General features: G+C 39.1%; 1 protein-coding gene across 1 annotated transcript in view; it reads right to left on the reverse strand.

Annotated features, from left to right (window-relative positions):
- Positions 1-214: 214 nt before the first annotated feature.
- LOC128643662 (mediator of RNA polymerase II transcription subunit 17-like) overlaps positions 215-20073 on the reverse strand; it is a gene marked incomplete at its 5' end in the record, with an annotated part of 45901 nt that continues 26042 nt past the window's right edge. Inside the window, 3 exons of the mRNA XM_053696488.1 lie at positions 215-537; positions 10117-10276; positions 18303-18420. Of these exons, the coding sequence (XP_053552463.1) occupies positions 332-537; positions 10117-10276; positions 18303-18420 (484 nt within the window). The remainder of the gene's footprint in view (positions 538-10116; positions 10277-18302; positions 18421-20073) is intronic.

Genomic DNA, 20073 nt, shown 5'->3' on the forward strand with positions numbered 1-20073 from the left:
TATTAGATTTTGAGTTTAATGTCCCTTTAACATGCCTAAATGCGAGTATTATTTATGTGCATGAAAGTTTATTCTTATGGTTCGTTAACTAATTTGAAGGATTTGCAAAAATGTCAATTACAAACTGTTTAACACAAACCCTCACAAATACAAAACCCCTATTGTTCTTGCACACTCACTCAGACAAAAACACTGATCAAACTTGAAAAAGAAATGTAGAAAAACATTTAATTCAATGAAATAATACAGTGAATTAAGCTGTCAAATCTGCAGCATGATTTATGGGAACCTAAAAAATATTTACATGTCCAAGCTTTTTGTTCAACAGCTGCTAGCAGGGAGTCAATGCTGCCATTAATAACTCCATTTTATATACAAAGTTACGTCCTTCCATTTTATTCCACTGCACTTCTTTAAACGGTCCGCGCAGGTGTTGCCATTTATTATCCTGTAGCACATCACTCTTTGGAAGTTCTTTGCTCTGAAACCGGGGAAACTGCACCATAACCTTGCTTCCACTTTCAGGACCATTACGTACTGTACAGAAAAGAAAAAAATATATATTTAAAACAAATCTAGTTTTGTTTATATTAAAATCAGTATACTCACATGTATTTATTACTTGTAGGATATAGGTATATACAAAATTAAAGTTTAAAGGGACACTGTAGTCCGAAAACAAAGTATATATTTTTTATAAATAATAATTTAAAGGGGCATAAAGGCCAAACATGTTATATCATGATTCAGACAGAGCATGCAATTTTAAACAACTTTCAATTTTACATTAGCACATTTTCTTTGTTCTCTTGGTATCCTTTGTTGAAAAGAAGGAAGATAAGCTCAGGAGCTTGCACGAGGCTGCAGCACTTAGCAATTTAGCAAGAATGTTATACATTAGGAAGAGTACTAGGTAGCAGCAATTTTCCTGTCATATCGCGCTCCAGATATGCAGGCTACCAATCCAGGTATCTCTTCAAGACAGAACAACATGAGAACAAAGCACATTTGATATAGAAGTAAAATGGAATGAAACGTTTTTGGTTTTAAGTCTCTTTAAGTAGTATTTTTGCTAGAAATGCCTTAAAAACTGTGCAGTGGCTAAGGAGGGTCTGAGGAAGAAAAATATACAGAAGTATCACACAGCTCATAACAGGAAATTAAAAAACAGACTCACTCTGCACAATTGTTAAGACAAACACTGCAAAAATACTATTTAAGCCACTATTTTTCAAATATTCTACTTGTATTTTCTGACAACAGTATCTTTAAAGCAATAAAAAAGTAAAATAAAACAAAAAATAAATGACCAGACCAGGGAACCTAGTGGTCCCCCCCCTGGTTCATGCTGCAGCTGTAGACTGAAAGGTCAACCTATATCCTTTATTGGGGTATGTACAGCACCTGTTAAGCTACAGTTATGCATCGGAACTAGTTATGGCTTAAACTAGCTTCTTTAGCAGTACCCAGTAGCTAATTATTTGATGTCCCTTTAATAATATATTTGGCAATAATACTTACACAAAGCATAAACACATCAAATTTGAGACATTTACTAAAAAAAACACACACAAAAAAACATATACAGCTCTGGGGAAAAAAAAAGAGACCACTGCAAAATGATCTCTGATTTTACTATGTATAAGTATGTGTTTGAGTAAAATTAACATTTCTGTTTTATTCTATAAAACTACTGGCAACATTTCTCCCAAATTCCAAATAAAAATATTGTTATTTAGAGCATTTATTTGCAGAAAATAACAACTGGTCAAAATAACAAAAATGCAGTGTTTTAAACCTTGTGTATTGCAAACAAAACAAGTTCATATTCATTTATAAACAACACAATACTAATGTTTTAACTTAGCAAGAGTTCAGAAATCAATTGGTGGCATAACCCTGATTTTCAATCACAGCTTTCATGCGTCTTGGCATACTCTACACCAGTTTTTCACATTGCTGTTGGGTGACTTTATGCCACTCCTGGCGCAATGGGATTCAGGTCTGGAGATTGGGCTGACCATGACAGGGTCTTGATCTGGTAGTCCTCTATTTACACCTTGATTGACCTGGTTGTATGGCATGGAGCATTGACCTGCTGGAAAAAACAATCCTCAGGGTTGGGGAACATTGTCAGAGCAGAAGGAAGCAAATTTTCTTACAGGATAACCTTGTATATAGGTTGATTCGTACGTAGCTTGATCCATGCGTCCTTCACAAAGATAAATCTTCCTGATTCCAGCCTTGCTTAAGCACCCCCAGATCATCACTGATCCTTCAACTAAATTTCACAGTGGGTGTGAGACACTGTGGCTTGTAGGCCTCTCCAGGTCTGTCTAACCTTTAGATGACCAGATGTTGGGCAAAGCTGATAATAGGACTCATCAGAGAAGATGACCTTACTCAAGTCCTCTACGGTCCATTCCTTATGGTCTTTTACAAACCTCAGCCTGGCTCTTCTTTGCTTCTCATTGATAAAGGGCTTTTCTTTCATGTAATTAGCAAGAGTCCATGAGCTAGTGACGTATGGGATATACATTCCTACCAGGAGGGGCAAAGTTTCCCAAACCTCAAAATGCCTATAAATACACCCCTCACCACACCCACAATTCAGTTTTACAAACTTTGCCTCCGATGGAGGTGGTGAAGTAAGTTTGTGCTAGATTCTACGTTGATATGCGCTCCGCAGCAAGTTGGAGCCCGGTTTTCCTCTCAGCGTGCAGTGAATGTCAGAGGGATGTGAGGAGAGTATTGCCTATTTGAATGCAGTGATCTCCTTCTACGGGGTCTATTTCATAGGTTCTCTGTTATCGGTCGTAGAGATTCATCTCTTACCTCCCTTTTCAGATCGACGATATACTCATATATACCATTACCTCTGCTGATTCTCGTTTCAGTACTGGTTTGGCTTTCTACAAACATGTAGATGAGTGTCCTGGGGTAAGTAAATCTTATTTTCTGTGACACTCTAAGCTATGGTTGGGCACTTTGTTTATAAAGTTCTAAATATATGTATTCAAACATTTATTTGCCTTGACTCAGAATGTTCAACTTTCCTTATTTTCAGACAGTCAGTTTCATATTTGGGATAATGCATTTGATTTAATCATTTTTTCTTACCTTCAAAAATTTGACTCTTCCCTGTGGGCTGTTAGGCTCGCGGGGGCTGAAAATGCTTCATTTTATTGCGTCATTCTTGGCGCGGACTTTTTTGGCGCAAAAAAATCGTTTCCGTTTCCGGCGTCATACGTGTCGCCGGAAGTTGCGTCATTTTTTGACGTTATTTTGCGCCAAAAATGTCGGCGTTCCGGATGTGGCGTCATTTTGGCGCCAAAAAGCATTTAGGCGCCAAATAATGTGGGCGTCTTATTGGCGCGAAAAATATGGGCGTCGCTTTTGTCTCCACATTATTTAAGTCTCATTTTTCATTGCTTCTGGTTGCTAGAAGCTTGTTCTTTGGCATTTTTTCCCATTCCTGAAACTGTCATTTAAGGAATTTGATCAATTTTGCTTTATATATATGTTGTTTTTTCTCTTACATATTGCAAGATGTCTCACGTTGCATCTGAGTCAGAAGATACTACAGGAAAATCGCTGTCTAGTGCTGGATCTACCAAAGCTAAGTGTATCTGCTGTAAACTTTTGGTAGCTATTCCTCCAGCTGTTTGTATTGATTGTCATGACAAACTTGTTAAAGCAGATAATATTTCCTTTAGTAAAGTACCATTGCCTGTTGCAGTTCCTTCAACATCTAAGGTGCAGAATGTTCCTGATAATATAAGAGATTTTGTTTCTGAATCCATAAAGAAGGCTATGTCTGTTATTTCTCCTTCTGGTAAACGTAAAAAATCTTTTAAAACTTCTCTCCCTACAGATGAATTTTTAAATGAACATCATCATTCTGATTCTGATGACTCTTCTGGTTCAGAGGATTCTGTCTCAGAGGTTGATGCTGATAAATCTTCATATTTATTTAAAATGGAATTTATTCGTTCTTTACTTAAAGAAGTACTAATTGCTTTAGAAATAGAGGATTCTGGTCCTCTTGATACTAATTCTAAACGTTTGGATAAGGTATTTAAAGCTCCTGTGGTTATTCCAGAAGTTTTTCCTGTTCCTAATGCTATTTCTGCAGTAATTTCCAAAGAATGGGATAAATTGGGTAATTCATTTACTCCTTCTAAACGTTTTAAGCGATTATATCCTGTGCCGTCTGACAGATTAGAATTTTGGGACAAAATCCCTAAAGTTGATGGGGCTATTTCTACCCTTGCTAAACGTACTACTATTCCTACGTCAGATGGTACTTCGTTTAAGGATCCTTTAGATAGGAAAATTGAATCCTTTCCAAGAAAAGCTTATCTGTGTTCAGGTAATCTTCTTAGACCTGCTATATCTTTGGCTGATGTTGCTGCAGCTTCAACTTTCTGGTTGGAAACTTTAGCGCAACAAGTAACACATCATGATTCTCATGATATTATTATTCTTCTACAGCATGCTAATAATTTTATCTGTGATGCCATTTTTGATATTATCAGAGTTGATGTCAGGTTTATGTCTCTAGCTATTTTAGCTAGAAGAGCTTTATGGCTTAAAACTTGGAATGCTGATATGGCTTCTAAATCAACTTTACTTTCCATTTCTTTCCAGGGTAACAAATTATTTGGTTCTCAGTTGGATTCCATTATTTCAACTGTTACTGGTGGGAAAGGAACTTTTTTACCACAGGATAAAAAATCTAAAGGTAAAAGCAGGGCTAATAATCGTTTTTCGTTCCTTTCGTTTCAACAAAGAACAAAAGCCTGATCCTTCATCCTCAGGAGCAGTTTCAGTTTGGAAACCATCTCCAGTCTGGAATAAATCCAAGCCAGCTAGAAAGGCAAAGCCTGCTTCTAAGTCCACATGAAGGTGCGGCCCTCATTCCAGCTCAGCTGGTAGGGGGCAGGTTACGTTTTTTCAAGGAAATTTGGATCAATTCTGTTCACAATCTTTGGATTCAGAGCATTGTTTCAGAAGGGTACAGAATTGGTTTCAAGATGAGACCTCCTGCAAAGAGATTTTTTCTTTCCTGTGTCCCAGTAAATCCAGTAAAAGCTCAAGCATTTCTGAAATGTGTTTCAGATCTAGAGTTGACTGGAGTAATTATGCCAGTTCCAGTTCCGGAACAGGGGATGGGGTTTTATTCAAATCTCTTCATTGTACCAAAGAAGGAGAATTCCTTCAGACCAGTTCTGGATCTAAAAATATTGAATCGTTATGTAAGAATACCAACGTTCAAGATGGTAACTGTAAGGACTATCTTGCCTTTTGTTCAGCAAGGGAATTATATGTCCACAATAGATTTACAGGATGCATATCTGCATATTCCGATTCATCCAGATCATTATCAGTTCCTGAGATTCTCTTTTCTGGACAAGCATTACCAGTTTGTGGCTCTGCCGTTTGGCCTAGCTACAGCTCCAAGAATTTTTACAAAGGTTCTCGGTGCCCTTCTGTCTGTAATCAGAGAACAGGGTATTGTGGTATTTCCTTATTTGGACGATATCTTGGTACTTGCACAGTCTTTACATTTAGCAGAATCTCATACGAATCGACTTGTGTTGTTTCTTCAAGATCATGGTTGGAGGATCAATTTACCAAAAAGTTCTTTGATTCCTCAGACAAGGGTAACCTTTCTGGGTTTCCAGATGGATTCAGTGTCCATGACTCTGTCTTTAACAGACAAGAGACGTCTAAAATTGATTGCAGCTTGTCAAAACCTTCAGTCACAATCATTCCCTTCGGTAGCCTTATGCATGGAAATTCTAGGTCTTATGACTGCTGCATCGGACGCGATCCCCTTTGCTCGTTTTCACATGCGACCTCTTCAGCTCTGTATGCTGAAGCAATGGTGCAAGGATTACACGAAGATATCTCAATTAATATCTTTAAAACCGATTGTTCGACACTCTCTAACATGGTGGACAGATCACCATTGTTTAATTCAGGGGGCTTCTTTTGTGCTTCCGACCTGGACTGTAATTTCAACAGATGCAAGTCTCACAGGTTGGGGAGCTGTGTGGGGATCTCTGACGGCACAAGGAGTTTGGGAATCTCAGGAGGTGAGATTACCGATCAATATTTTGGAACTCCGTGCAATTTTCAGAGCTCTTCAGTTTTGGCCTCTTCTGAAGAGAGAATCGTTCATTTGTTTTCAAACAGACAATGTCACAACTGTGGCATACATCAATCATCAAGGAGGGACTCACAGTCCTCTGGCTATGAAAGAAGTATCTCGAATTTTGGTTTGGGCGGAATCCAGCTCCTGTCTAATCTCTGCGGTTCATATCCCAGGTATAGACAATTGGGAAGCGGATTATCTCAGTCGCCAAACGTTGCATCCGGGCGAATGGTCTCTTCACCCAGAGGTATTTCTTCAGATTGTTCAAATGTGGGAACTTCCAGAAATAGATCTGATGGCGTCCCATCTAAACAAGAAACTTCCCAGGTATCTGTCCAGATCCCGGGATCCTCAGGCGGAGGCAGTGGATGCATTATCACTTCCTTGGAAGTATCATCCTGCCTATATCTTTCCGCCTCTAGTTCTTCTTCCAAGAGTAATCTCCAAGATTCTGAAGGAATGCTCGTTTGTTCTGCTGGTAGCTCCGGCATGGCCTCACAGGTTTTGGTATGCGGATCTTGTCCGGATGGCCTCTTGCCAACCGTGGACTCTTCCGTTAAGACCAGACCTTCTGTCACAAGGTCCTTTTTTCCATCAGGATCTGAAATCCTTAAATTTAAAGGTATGGAGATTGAACGCTTGATTCTTGGTCAAAGAGGTTTCTCTGACTCTGTGATTAATACTATGTTACAGGCTCGTAAATCTGTATCTCGAGAGATATATTATAGAGTCTGGAAGACTTATATTTCTTGGTGTCTTTCTCATCATTTTTCTTGGCATTCTTTTAGAATACCGAGAATTTTACAGTTTCTTCAGGATGGTTTAGATAAGGGTTTGTCCGCAAGTTCTTTGAAAGGACAAATCTCTGCTCTTTCTGTTCTTTTTCACAGAAAGATTGCTATTCTTCCTGATATTCATTGTTTTGTACAAGCTTTGGTTCGTATAAAACCTGTTATTAAGTCAATTTCTCCTCCTTGGAGTTTGAATTTGGTTCTGGGAGCTCTTCAAGCTCCTCCGTTTGAACCTATGCATTCATTGGACATTAAATTACTTTCTTGGAAAGTTTTGTTCCTTTTGGCCATCTCTTCTGCCAGAAGAGTTTCTGAATTATCTGCTCTTTCTTGTGAGTCTCCTTTTCTGATTTTTCATCAGGATAAGGCGGTGTTGCGAACTTCTTTTGAATTTTTACCTAAAGTTGTGAATTCCAACAACATTAGTAGAGAAATTGTGGTTCCTTCATTATGTCCTAATCCTAAGAATTCTAAGGAGAAATCGTTGCATTCTTTGGATGTTGTTAGAGCTTTGAAATATTATGTTGAAGCTACGAAATCTTTCCGTAAGACTTCTAGTTTATTTGTTATCTTTTCCGGTTCTAGAAAAGGCCAGAAAGCTTCTGCCATTTCTTTGGCATCTTGGTTGAAATCTTTAATTCATCTTGCCTATGTTGAGTCGGGTAAAACTCCGCCTCAAAGAATTACAGCTCATTCTACTAGGTCAGTTTCTACTTCCTGGGCGTTTAGGAATGAAGCTTCGGTTGACCAGATTTGCAAAGCAGCAACTTGGTCCTCTTTGCATACTTTTACTAAATTCTACCATTTTGATGTATTTTCTTCTTCTGAAGCAGTTTTTGGTAGAAAAGTACTTCAGGCAGCGGTTTCAGTTTGAATCTTCTGCTTATGTTTTTCGTTAAACTTTATTTTTGGGTGTGGATTATTTTCAGCAGGAATTGGCTGTCTTTATTTTATCCCTCCCTCTCTAGTGACTCTTGTGTGGAAAGATCCACATCTTGGGTAGTCATTATCCCATACGTCACTAGCTCATGGACTCTTGCTAATTACATGAAAGAAAACATAATTTATGTAAGAACTTACCTGATAAATTCATTTCTTTCATATTAGCAAGAGTCCATGAGGCCCGCCCTTTTTTTGTGGTGGTTATGATTTTTGTATAAAGCACAATTATTCCAATTCCTTATTTTATATGCTTTCGCACTTTTTTATCACCCCACTTCTTGGCTATTCGTTAAACTGAATTGTGGGTGTGGTGAGGGGTGTATTTATAGGCATTTTGAGGTTTGGGAAACTTTGCCCCTCCTGGTAGGAATGTATATCCCATACGTCACTAGCTCATGGACTCTTGCTAATATGAAAGAAATGAATTTATCAGGTAAGTTCTTACATAAATTATGTTTTTATAGCTTTGCATGACTTCAGCCCTGCCCCTAGGAGCCTGTTTCGAACCGTCCTCACTGTGCATTTCAAAAAAATGACAAATGGCAGCTGTGGTGAAGGTAACTTGATGTCATTCTTTGGTTGTTGAGTGAAATTAGAATAAGTTTGTGGTCATTCTGGGTAGAAGAGAGTCGTTTTCACCCTCGTTCAGTCTGTAGCTTTGCAGTCCCCAATGTCTGCTTCTTGACCTTGTTCTTATAAACTGTTGTCTTTGAAATTTTAAAGGATGAAAGCAACCTGACACTCACTGCATACCTTCTGCCAGTAAAGCCAGAATTGAACGCTTCTTTTCCTCACTCAAGACGTTTCTTTTCAACTCTTTTGGCATGGTCAACAGTTACTTTTGATTCCCATTACTACTAATAGCATTTTTTTTTTTGCCATCCAGCTGATCCTATTGCAAGAGGATAGTGTTGATCACAGCAGTGGTTTTTGTTATTTTGCTCATTAAATAAGATTTGGTTCAGGTGATCACCTATTCAGTACCTCATTAAGTAAAATGGAATTTAACAGACACAAACACTAGAATTGAATGGCTGCCATACATGTAGAGACGCTGATTTAACAAAAAAATTGAACGGTCTCTTAATTTTTTCCAGAGCTAAATATATATATTTTGTGCAAGCATACATTTCCACATTTAGAACAGACAGTGGAAAAAGAAAGGGACAGCACTTATTCCAATCACATATCACAAAATGAGACTTGGATTGGATGAGACCATGAAATGCGTAGTTGAGTCTGTGTATAAGTCGGCTGTCAGTCTGTGTTTGTCCTGCAGTCACATGTTTAGGACAAAGTTCCTGTCACACATTGTTTTAGTGCAAATATTTTTTTTAGCATATTTTATTTTGTCAATTGTATTGCCATTTTTTTGTATTAAATTTTGGAAACTGTAAATATCCGATCCAAGTCTCATTTTGTGATATACGGTTGGAATAAGTGCTGTCCCTTTTTTCTGTTCAAATTTAAGTTTGCACAATTTAGGTATATTGATCAGATAGCCGCTTCCAAATATAATTTAATTTTATTACATTTCTTAAAGATATACACAAATATATATATTCTGGAAGACAGAAAGGCGCGCTCTGAGGTTTATATCTTTACCACTTTTTTGTTGTTTTATATATATATATATATATATATATATATATATATATATATATATATATATATATATATATATATATATATATATATATATACACACACACATATACACAGTATATACACACACACATACCCCATCTATTTTAATTAGCTACATTTTGCCTGAAAAAATGAAAAAGTAAAGGCTGTTTATTTAAAATGAAACCAATACAGCAGCATTAGCTGCATACTTATTGATCACAGCTATTTCCTTCTGATGATCATTGGCTGAAATGTACTTTATTTTGATGCTCATTAGTAGATAGGTGCACACAATAGATATTAGCAGGAAGTACACAACTGAAACTGCTGTATTACAAAAATACTACTTTTTCATATGGATAAAAGAAAATTGTGGGAGTACAATGTACCTTTCATATAGAACAATGTGGATATTCCACGACGCTATATATTTGTATCTCATTTGAAACCCTATATGATCAATTGAATATCCATGGTCAAAACTGGACTTGCAAAGTTATACGAAAAGTCAATCCGTTTTTGCAAGAGGTAGCTTTGCAAAAAGAGCTAATTTATAACCAAGACATAAATCACTAATACACCTTTAAATCCTACCTGAAACAGAATAATCGCCATTTGGAGATGCCACAGTTATTGAGGATCCATTCCCTATACTTTCAACTGGCCCAAGTCCTACTTGATTACTAAAGCTCAGTACGTGCCAGCCCATTACTTTTGCCAACTGCTGAACAGCAAGAACCTGGTGCTGTGACATCTGGAATAAACACAGAATATATAGTGTAAGCAATTAAATGATGTTTACTTTGCAGGAAGTGATTTCATTTAATACCAGATAATACAAATGTAAATAAGATTACTGATGTTTTTAAAGCCATAAAGGGTCTACTTGAAAATTGTTATTGTTGAAAAAGATAGATAACCGGTTTATTAGCCATTCCCCAGTTTTGCATAACCAACAATGTTATATTAATACACTTTTTACCTCTGTGATTACCTTCTATCTAAGCCTCTGCAGACTGTCCCCTTATCTCAGTGCTTTTTACAAACTTGCATTTTAGACAATCAGTGCTGACTCATGCATAACTCCATGGGAGAGAGCACAATGTTATCTATATGACACACATGAACTAGCAGTGTCTAACTGAAAACCTCTGCACTGAGGTAAGAGGTGGTCTTCAAGGGCTTATAAATCAGCATATGAGCCTACCTAGGTTTAGCCTTAAACAAAAGATACCAATAGAACAAAGCAAATTTAATAAAAGTAAATTGGAAAGTTGTTTCAAATGACATACCCTGTCTGAATCATAAACGTTTATTTTTTTCTTTACTGTCCCTTTAACATGTCAGTGAGCATTAAACTGTACCATAATTATGGATGGACTTTTTTAGAGACAGGCATAACTTTTAGGTGTCTGGAAGGGCTGCATAGCAATACATTAAAGGAAAAGAAAAGTCTAAATTAAAGGGACAGTAAAGTCAAAATCAAACTTTCATGATTCGGAGAGCATGCGCTTTTAAGCAACTTTCTAATTTACTTCTGTTATCAAATTTGCTTCATTCTCTTGGTATCTTTTATTGAAGAGTAAAGCTAGTTAGGCTCATAAGATCTCACAAGTGTGCACGTGTCTTTAGTACTCTATGGCAGCAGTGATTTGCAACATTATTTGTAGGTTTGTTATACAATGTTGCAAAACACAGCTGCCATAGAGTACTAAAGACACGTGCACACTTGTGAGATCTTATGAGCCTAACTAGCTTTACTCTTCAATAAAAGATTCAAAAAGTACAAAGCAAAATTGATAACATAAGTAAATTAGAAAGATGTTTTTAATTGCATGCTCTATCCAAATCATTAAAGTTTAATTTTGACTTTACTGTCCCTTTAAACTTTCTAATTTACATCTACTATCTAATCTCTTGGTACCATTTGTTGAGTAGCAATGCACTACTGAGAGCTAGCTGGCAATTGGTAGCTACACATATATGCCTCTTGTCATTGGCTCACCCAATGTGTTCAGCTAGCTCCCAGTAATGCATTGCTCCTCCCTCAACAGAGGATACCAAGAGAATGAAGCAAATTTGATAACAGAAGTAAACTGGAAAGTTGTTTAAAATTGGTTGCTCTATCTGAAATAAACATTTGGGGTCCCATCTCTAACAATCCCAGATGTAACAATGTCTAGGATCTCAGATTGGGTCCTGGGTTACCTCCACCTTTACTTCTGCCATTGTAACTGAAAACGTAGATTTGTCTGCTTGTGTTTACTAAAAAGCCAACCACGTCTACGCATGCATTATATAGTGCTGAAACAAACATCATTACAACACAGTGCATAGAAAATGCAGCAGCACTTACAAATTTCAATGTTTATATCAATTTGTCGGCCCCTGTATCATGTGACAGCCATTAGCCAATCACAGATTCATACATATACACTGTAGGTAGTAGCTGGTGCCTCATGAAGTGTGCATATAAAACACTGAGCACAAGTTAATAACAGAAGTAAATTGGAAAGAGGCTTAAACTGCATATGATATTTATTCAGTATATATATATATATATATATATATATATATATATATATATATATATATATATATATATATATATATATATATATATAATAAAATGTGCATAAAGCACTGCAGAAGTGGACGCAAATAAACCACCATCCTGCGTATAGCACCCACTTTACCTTGTAGATGATGTCAGGAGGAAAATAAAATATGAGTTAAATAGGGCAGTAATCATAGAAAGAAGAAACTAAGTTGACCGGATTTGCCAGAATGTTTTAGTGAACAAGGACTGTGACTGCTAAGAATGAAGTACACTAATTAAAGGGACATGAAACCCAATTTTTTTATTTTATGATTCAGATAGAACATACAATTTTAAACAACTTTTCAATTTACTTCTATTATTTAATTTGCTTCATTCTCTTGTTATCCTTTTGCTAAAAGGTTTATCTAGGCAAGCTCAGGAGCAGCAGAGAACCTAGGTTCTAGCTGTTGATTAGTGGCTGCATATATATTTTGATTGATCCTTCAACAAATGATACCAAGAGAATGAAACAAATTAAATAGAAGTGAATTAGAAAGTTGTTTAAAATTGTATTCTCTATCTGAATCATGAAAGAAAAAAACAGAATTTATGCTTACCTGATAAATTACTTTCTCCAACGGTGTGTCCGGTCCACGGCGTCATCCATAACTTGTGGGAATATTCTCTTCCCAACAGGAAATGGCAAAGAGCACAGCAAAAGCTGTCCATATAGTCCCTCCTAGGCTCCGCCCACCCCAGTCATTCGACCGACGGACAGGAGAAAAAAACAGGAGAAACCATAAGGTGCCGTGGTGACTGTAGTTAAAGAAAGAAATTCATTAAACCTGATTAAAAAACCAGGGCGGGCCGTGGACCGGACACACCGTTGGAGAAAGTAATTTATCAGGTAAGCATAAATTCTGTTTTCTCCAACATTGGTGTGTCCGGTCCACGGCGTCATCCATAACTTGTGGGAACCAATACCAAAGCTTTAGGACACGGATGAAGGGAGGGAGCCAATCAGAAGGCACCACAGCTTGCAAAACCTTTCTCCCAAAAGTGTGCAGGGAAGACCAAGTCGCTGCCTTATATATCTGATCAACAGAAGCCTCATTCTTGAAGGCCCATGTGGAAGCCACGGCCCTAGTAGAGTGAGCTGTGATGCGCTCAGGAGGCTGCCGTCCGGCAGTCTCGTAAGCCAATCGGATGATGCTTTTCAGCCAAAAGGAAAGAGAGGTAGCAGTAGCTTTTTGACCTCTCCTCTTGCCAGAATAAACGACAAACAGAGAAGACGTTTGTCTGAAATCCTTTGTTGCTTCTAAATAGAACTTTAGTGTGCTAAAAAGAGTATGCACCCTGAGTGACACACTATAATAAAATGAACAGGCACGGAAGTTTTTCCAGCTTTTGTTCTGTCTCAGCTGAGTGCATCTCTCTCTCTCTTTTTATTTATGCAAATTGCTCTTGGGTCTCCCTAAGAGTAAAAGGGGAAACCAGACGTGGACTCCTTGCACATATGCCCTTAGAGAGATGCGACTGCACCTCACTGACGAGGCCCACAAAAGGCCGAAACGATTGTCTGGGGTTGTTGTTTTCTCTTGTTCAGAGAAGAATTGCCTGGTATTTCGGCGCTGGACTGTCATTGGGCAGGATCAGACTGATATGCTACAGGATATTTTTTCTCTGTGAAGGGGCATAGTGTGCTAAAAGAGTATGCACCCTGAGTGACACACTATAATAAAATGAACAGGCACGGAAGTTTTTCCAGCTTTTGTTCTGTCTCAGCTGAGTGCATCTCTCTCTTTTTATTTACATCTAAATTGTGTAACAAACGTTCCTTCTTTGAAACTGGATTCGGACACAAAGAAGGCACAACTATTTCCTGGTTAATATTCTTGTTGGAAACAACCTTTGGAAGGAAACCAGGTTTAGTACGCAAAACAACCTTATCTGAATGGAACACCAGATAGGGCGGATTACACTGCAAAGCAGATAACTCAGAAACTCTTCTAGCAGAAGAAATAGCAACCAAAAACAGAACTTTCCAAGATAACATCTTGATATCTATGGAATGTAGAGGTTCAAACGGAACCCCTTGAAGAACTGAAAGAACTAAATTCAGACTCCAGGGAGGAGTCAAAGGTCTGTAAACAGGCTTGATCCTGACCAAAGCCTGAACAAAAGCTTGAACATCAGGCACAGCTGCCAGTCGTTTGTGTAACAAGACAGATAAAGCAGAAATCCGTCCCTTTAGAGAACTCGCTGATAATCCCTTATCCAAACCTTCTTGGAGAAAGGAAAGGATCCTAGAAATTTTGATCTTACTCCATGAGAATCCCTTGGATTCACACCAACAGATATATCTTTTCCATATTTTATGGTAAATTTTTCTAGTTACAGGTTTTCTGGCTTGTACCAGAGTATCTATTACAGAATCCGAAAACCCACGCTTAGATAAAATCAAGCGTTCAATTTCCAAGCCGTCAGCTGGAGGGAAACTAGATTTGGATGTTTGAATGGACCTTGTACTAGAAGATCCTGTCTCAAAGGTAGCTTCCATGGTGGAGCCGATGACATATTCACCAGGTCTGCATACCAAGTCCTGCGTGGCCACGCAGGAGCTATCAAGATCACCGAGGCCCTCTCCTGCTTGATCCTGGCTACCAGCCTGGGAATGAGAGGAAACGGTGGAAACACATAAGCTAGGTTGAAGGTCCAAGGCGCTACTAATGCATCCACTAGAGTCGCCTTGGGATCCCTGGATCTGGACCCGTAGCAAGGAACCTTGAAGTTCTGACGAGACGCCATCAGATCCATGTCTGGAATGCCCCATAATTGAGTCAACTAGGCAAATATCTCCGGGTGGAGTTCCCACTCCCCCGGATGGAATGTCTGACGACTCAGATAATCCGCCTCCCAGTTTTCCACTCCTGGGATGTGGATCGCAGATAGGTGGCAGGAGTGATCCTCCGCCCATTTTATGATTTTGGTCACTTCTCTCATTGCCAGGGAACTCCTTGTTCCCCCCTGATGGTTGATGTAAGCAACAGTCGTCATGTTGTCTGATTGGAATCTTATGAATCTGGCCCTTGCTAGTTGAGGCCAAGCCCTGAGAGTATTGAATATCGCTCTCAGTTCCAGAATGTTTATCGGGAGAAGAGACTTTTCCCGAGACCATAGCCCCTGAGCTTTCAGGGAGTCCCAGACCGCGCCCCAGCCCACTAGACTGGCGTCGGTAGTGACGATGACCCACTCTGGTCTGCGGAAGCTCATTCCCTGGGACAGGTGATCCTGGGTTAGCCACCAACGGAGTGAGTCTCTGGTCTTCTGATCTACTTGAATCACTGGAGACAAGTCTGTATAGTCCCCATTCCACTGTTTCAGCATGCACAGTTGTAATGGTCTTAGATGAATTCGCGCAAAAGGAACTATGTCCATTGCTGCAACCATCAACCCTACTACTTCCATGCACTGAGCTATGGAAGGTCGTGGAACAGAGTGAAGAACTTGACAAGCGTTTAGAAGTTTCGACTTTCTGACATCTGTCAGGAAAATCTTCATTTCTAAAGAATCTATTATTGTCCCCAAGAAAGGAACTCTTGTCGACGGAGACAGGGAACTTTTTTCTATGTTCACTTTCCATCCGTGAGATCTGAGAAAGGCCAGAACGATGTCTGTGTGAGCCTTTGCCTTTGAAAGAGACGACGCTTGTATCAGAATGTCGTCCAAGTAAGGTGCCACTGCAATGCCCCTTGGTCTTAGAACCGCTAGAAGGGACCCGAGTACCTTTGTGAAAATCCTTGGAGCAGTGGCTAGCCCGAATGGGAGAGCCACAAACTGGTAATGTTTGTCCAGAAAGGCGAACCTTAGGAACTTATGATGATCTTTGTGGATAGGAATATGTAGATACGCATCCTTTAGATCCACGGTAGTCATAAATTGACCCTCCTGGATTGTAGGTAAAATCGTTCGAATGGTTTCCATTTTGAACGATGGCACTCTGAGAAATTTGTTTAGGAACTTTAAATCCAGAATTGGTCTGAAAGTTCCCTCTTTTTTGGGAACCACAAACAGATTTGAGTAAAAGCCCATTCCTTGTTCCACGGTTGGAACTGGGTGTATCAATCCCATTTTTAACAGGTCTTCTACACAATGTAAGAATGCCTGTCTCTTTATTTGGTTTGAGGATAAGTGAGACATGTCCAGAAGATAACCCTGAGAAAATATTTCTAGTGCCCAGGGATCCTGAACATCTCTTGCCCAAGTCTGAGCGAAGAGAGAGAGTCTGCCCCCTACTAGATCCGGTCCCGGATCGGGGGCTACTCCTTCATGCTGTCTTGTTAGCAGCAGCAGGTTTCTTGGCCTGCTTACCCTTGTTCCAGCCTTGCATCGGTTTCCAAGCTGGTTTGGTTTGCGAAGCATTACCCTCTTGTCTAGAGGCTGCAGAGTTGGAGGCCGGTCCGTTCCTGAAATTGCGAAAGGAACGAAAATTAGACTTATTCTTGGCTTTGAAAGGCCTATCTTGTGGGAGGGCGTGGCCCTTACCCCCAGTGATGTCTGAGATAATCTCTTTCAATTCTGGCCCAAAAAGAGTTTTACCCTTGAAAGATATATTAAGTAATTTTGTCTTGGAAGATACATCCGCTGACCAAGACTTTAGCCAGAGCGCTCTGCACGCCACAATTGCAAACCCAGAATTTTTCACCGCTAATCTAGCTAACTGCAAAGCAGCATCTAAAATAAAGGAATTAGCTAACTTAAGTGCGTGAACCCTGTTGCTATGGAGTTATCCATTACTGCCGTCAATTGTTGCATAGTAATAAGCATTGGCGCGCTAGAAGTACTAGGGGCCTCCTGCGTGGACAAAACTGGCGTAGACACAGAAGGAGATGATGTAGAACTATGTCTACTCCCTTCATCTGATGAATCATCTTGGGCAACTTTACTATCTGTGGCAGTACTGTCCTTACTTTGTTTGGACGCTATGGCACAATTATCACACAATTTTGAAGGGGGAGACACATTGGCTTCCATACATACAGAACATAGCTTATCTGAAGGCACAGACATGTTAAACAGGCTTAAACTTGTCAATAAAGTACAAAAACCGTTTTTAAACAAAACCGTTACTGTCTCTTTAAATTTTAAACAGTGCACACTTTATTACTGAATATGTGAAAAACTATGAAGGAATTGTTCAAATTTAACCAAATTTTCACCACAGTGTCTTAAAGCATTCAAAGCATTGCACCCCAAATTTGAGACCTTTAACCCTTAAAATGTTTTAACCCCTCTACAGTCCCAGCTACAGCCTTTGCTGCGACTTTACCAAACCCAGGGGGTATACGATACCAAATGAAGCCTTCTAGGAACCTTTTCAAATACTTTCAGACCCACACACATGCAGCTGCATGTCCTGCTCTCAAAAGAAACTGTGCAGTAATGGCGCGAAAATGAGGCTCAGCCTACTACAGGGAAGGCCCTTCCTGACTGAAAAGGTGTCTAAACCAGTGCCTGACGTTAAAAAAACGTTCCCCAAATTTTATAAGTGTGAATATCAACATCAATCTTTATAAAAAGCCCAAATAAAGCAATCGATCTTGCCCATAAAAATGTCTACCAGTTTTATAGCCCACATTAAGCCCTTTATTCTGTTTGTTTTAGACTAAGAAAATGGCTTACCGGTCCCCATGAGGGGAAATGACAGCCTTCCAGCATTACACAGTCTTGTTAGAAAAATGGCTAGTCATACCTTAAGCAGAAAAGTCTGCTAACTGTTTCCCCCAACTGAAGTTATTTCATCTCAACAGTCCTATGTGGAAACAGCAAACGATTTTAGTTACTGCTGCTAAAATCATATTCCTCTCACAAACAGAACTCTTCATCTTTTTCTGTTTCAGAGTAAATAGTACATACCAGCACTATTTTAAAATAACAAACTCTTGATAGTAGAATAAAAAACTACAACTAATCACCACATACTCTTCACCATCTCCGTGGAGATGTTGCCTGTGCAACGGCAAAGAGAATGACTGGGGTGGGCAGAGCCTAGGAGGGACTATATGGACAGCTTTTGCTGTGCTCTTTGCCATTTCCTGTTGGGGAAGAGAATATTCCCACAAGTTATGGATGACGCCGTGGACCGGACACACCAATGTTGGAGAAATTTGGGTTTCATTTCCCTTTAAGGACACATTTGAATAACATTGTTTGGTTACTAAATCTTTAATATGCATACCTGAGAGAGAAGGAAGTCCTGCAATTCCTGCTCTTGGTGAGACAACGTAATAACTCGCCCATCTCTGTGTACTACCCTTATCTGATCTACTCCAATATTCAGCTGCAACTGAATAGATCTGAATATAAAGGAAAGAGAATAAAGTGGTGTGCAAACAAAGCCAAACAAATCAGTAACATGGAAACATAGATTTTGACGACAGATAAGAACCATATGCCCAACAAGTCTGTCCAATATTGTCTAAAAGTATAAACTTATCTAGTTTGTATGATATTCTTATACTTATCCCAGTCATTCTTGAAGTCCCCCGACAGTGTTTAGCATTACAACATCTTGTGGAAGTTTATTCCATGAATCTCTCACCCTTTTTGTAAAGTGAAGGGCTTCCACAAATAACTCCAGAATCTACTACCCTTCAGCTTCAGATCATGACCCCTTGTTCTTGAATTTTTCTTTATGAAGAATACTCACAGCCTCAGCTTTACTAAGCCCTTTAATATACTTGAAAGTTACTATAATATCACTTCTTTCCCCTCTCTCCTCTAAGCTATAAATATTTAGGTAATTGAGCCTCTCCTGGCAAGTTATTTTTTAGACCCATTTGTACCATTTTGGTAGCGTTAATTTGCACAGATTCCAGTTTGTTTATATCCTTCTGGGGAAAGGCCTCCAGAACTGCACACAATTCTCAATATGAGGCCTAACTAATGGTCTGTAAAGTGGCATAAGAACCTTACTATTTCTGCTGCAAATACCTCTACCAATACATACAAGCATTCTCCTGGCCTTACTCGCTGCATTACTACATTTTAAATAATAATTCCTAAATCCAGTTCCTTATTTTTAACAGTCAGTAAAAGTGTAATTGAGTCTGTAATTAACATTTGGATTTTTCTTCCCTAAATGCATAATTTTGTACTTTGCAGTGTTAAACTTTAGATATCAGTCATTTTTTCAATCCTCCAATTTTTGTATATCGCTTCTCATTTGTTCAACCCCTCCCTGGAACATCTACTCTATTACAAATCATCTGCAAACAGACATACTTTGACTGTAACCCTTTGTGGATATCTCTGACAAAACAGGCCCCAGAACTGATCCCTGAGGAACACCACTAGTAACTGCCCCCTCTGCTGAATGTACTCAATTTACTAAGATAAGAAAATTTATGCTTATCTGATAAATTTATTTCTTTTTTGACACGATGAGTCCACGGATCATCTTAATTACTAATGGGATATTCACCTCCTGGTCACCAGGAGGCGGCAAAGAGCATCACAGCAGAGCTTTTAAATAGCTCCTCCCTTCCCTCCCATTCGACCGAAGTTAAGGAAAGAAAGGAAAAGTCAAGGTGCAGAGGTGTCTGAAGTTTACAAGGACCAACAACCTGTCTTACAAGAACAGGGCGGGCAGTGAACTCATCGTGTCAAAAAAGAAATACATTTATCAGGTAAGCATAAATTTTCTTTTCTTTTTTATGACACGATGAGTCCACGGATCATCTTAATTACTAATGGGATTCAATACCCAAGCTAGAGTACACGGATGATACGGGAGGGACAAGGCAGGAAACCTAAACTGAAGGCACCACTGCTTGAAGAACCCTACTCCCAAAAGCGGCCTCAGCCGAGATAAAATGCAAAATTTATAGGACTTTGAAAAAGTGTAAAGAGCGAACCAAGTTGCAGCCTTGCAAATCTGTTCCACAGAAGCTTCATTCTTGAACGACCACGAGGAAGCAACGGCCCTCGTGGAATGAGCCATAACTCTC

The sequence above is a fragment of the Bombina bombina genome, unplaced genomic scaffold (genome assembly GCF_027579735.1).
Source record: "Bombina bombina isolate aBomBom1 unplaced genomic scaffold, aBomBom1.pri scaffold_832, whole genome shotgun sequence".
NCBI classification, from domain to species: domain Eukaryota; kingdom Metazoa; phylum Chordata; class Amphibia; order Anura; family Bombinatoridae; genus Bombina; species Bombina bombina.